This window comes from Eimeria mitis, genomic scaffold (assembly GCF_000499745.2).
Source record: "Eimeria mitis Houghton genomic scaffold, Emh_scaff1057, whole genome shotgun sequence".
NCBI classification, from domain to species: Eukaryota; Apicomplexa; class Conoidasida; order Eucoccidiorida; family Eimeriidae; genus Eimeria; species Eimeria mitis.
In genome coordinates this window covers 6,404-7,344 of record NW_013567338.1, presented here as the reverse complement: position 1 = coordinate 7,344, position 941 = coordinate 6,404, and the positions used below count along the sequence as shown (strand labels likewise).

At 56.7% G+C, this 941-nt stretch overlaps 1 protein-coding gene across 1 annotated transcript in view; it reads right to left on the bottom strand.

Moving 5' to 3' along the window:
- EMH_0028470 (uncharacterized protein) overlaps positions 1–941 on the bottom strand; it is a gene marked incomplete at both ends in the record, with an annotated part of 9,035 nt that overhangs the window by 3,337 nt on the left and 4,757 nt on the right. Inside the window, 2 exon segments of the mRNA XM_013494157.1 lie at positions 140–229; positions 467–587. Coding sequence (XP_013349611.1) covers positions 140–229; positions 467–587 — 211 coding nt within the window.

Here is a 941-nt window from a genome sequence, read left to right as displayed (position 1 = left end):
AGACAGAGAGACAGAGACAAAAAGAACAACCCTAAACCCTAAACCCTAAACCCTAAACAAGCAAACAGCAGCAGCAGCAACAGCAGAAGCAGCAGGAGCAGCAGCAGCAACAGCAGCAGCAGCAGCAGCAAGGTCTCACGTCATGTTGCCCTGTCTCCTCTATCACCCATTTTGTCTCCCCAGCAGCCGGAGGCTTGCAGCGCCACAAATACAGCTTCTTGCTGCTCGTCTGCAGCAGCAGCAGCAGCAACAGCAGCAGCAGCAACAGCAGCAGCAGCAACGGCAGCAGCAGCAGTTGAATATTCAGGAGAGGCAGGGACAGCACATGCAGTAGCTGTACAAAGACGCAACTGCAGCAAACAGCAGCAGCAGCAGCAGCAGCAGCAGCCCTTTGCCGCCACCAGCACCACCCGGGGCAGCAGCAGCAGCAGCAACAGCAGCAGCAGCAGCAGCAGCAGCAGCAGACCTGAGCCGCCAGCAGCAGATTGTCTGCTCTCCAGCTGAGGCCCTTGATGAGGCCGCCGTCGGAGGGGGGAAGGCCGAAGGTCAGGCAAGAAGTCCCATCAGCCACATGCAACACAGACAACCTGCAGCAGCAGCAGCAGCAGCAGCAACAGCAGCAGCAGCAGCAGCAGCAGCAGCGGCAGCAGCAGCGAGCAGTATGAGTAGCACAGCAGCAGAGGCAGGAGTACAGTAACAGCAGCAACAAATGAAGAACAGCAACAGCAACTGATTGTCGTGAAAAAGAGGCAAACATACAGAGTACAGACGGGCAGCAAGCAGCAGCAGCAGCAGCAGCACCAGCAGCAGCAGCAGCAGCAGCAGCAGCAGTAGCAGCAGCAGCAGTAGCATACCTCCCCCTAGCTCCAGCAGCAACGATAAACCTTTTGTCAGAGCTCCACACAAAGTCAAACACCTGAACGTCAACACCAAAACACTCA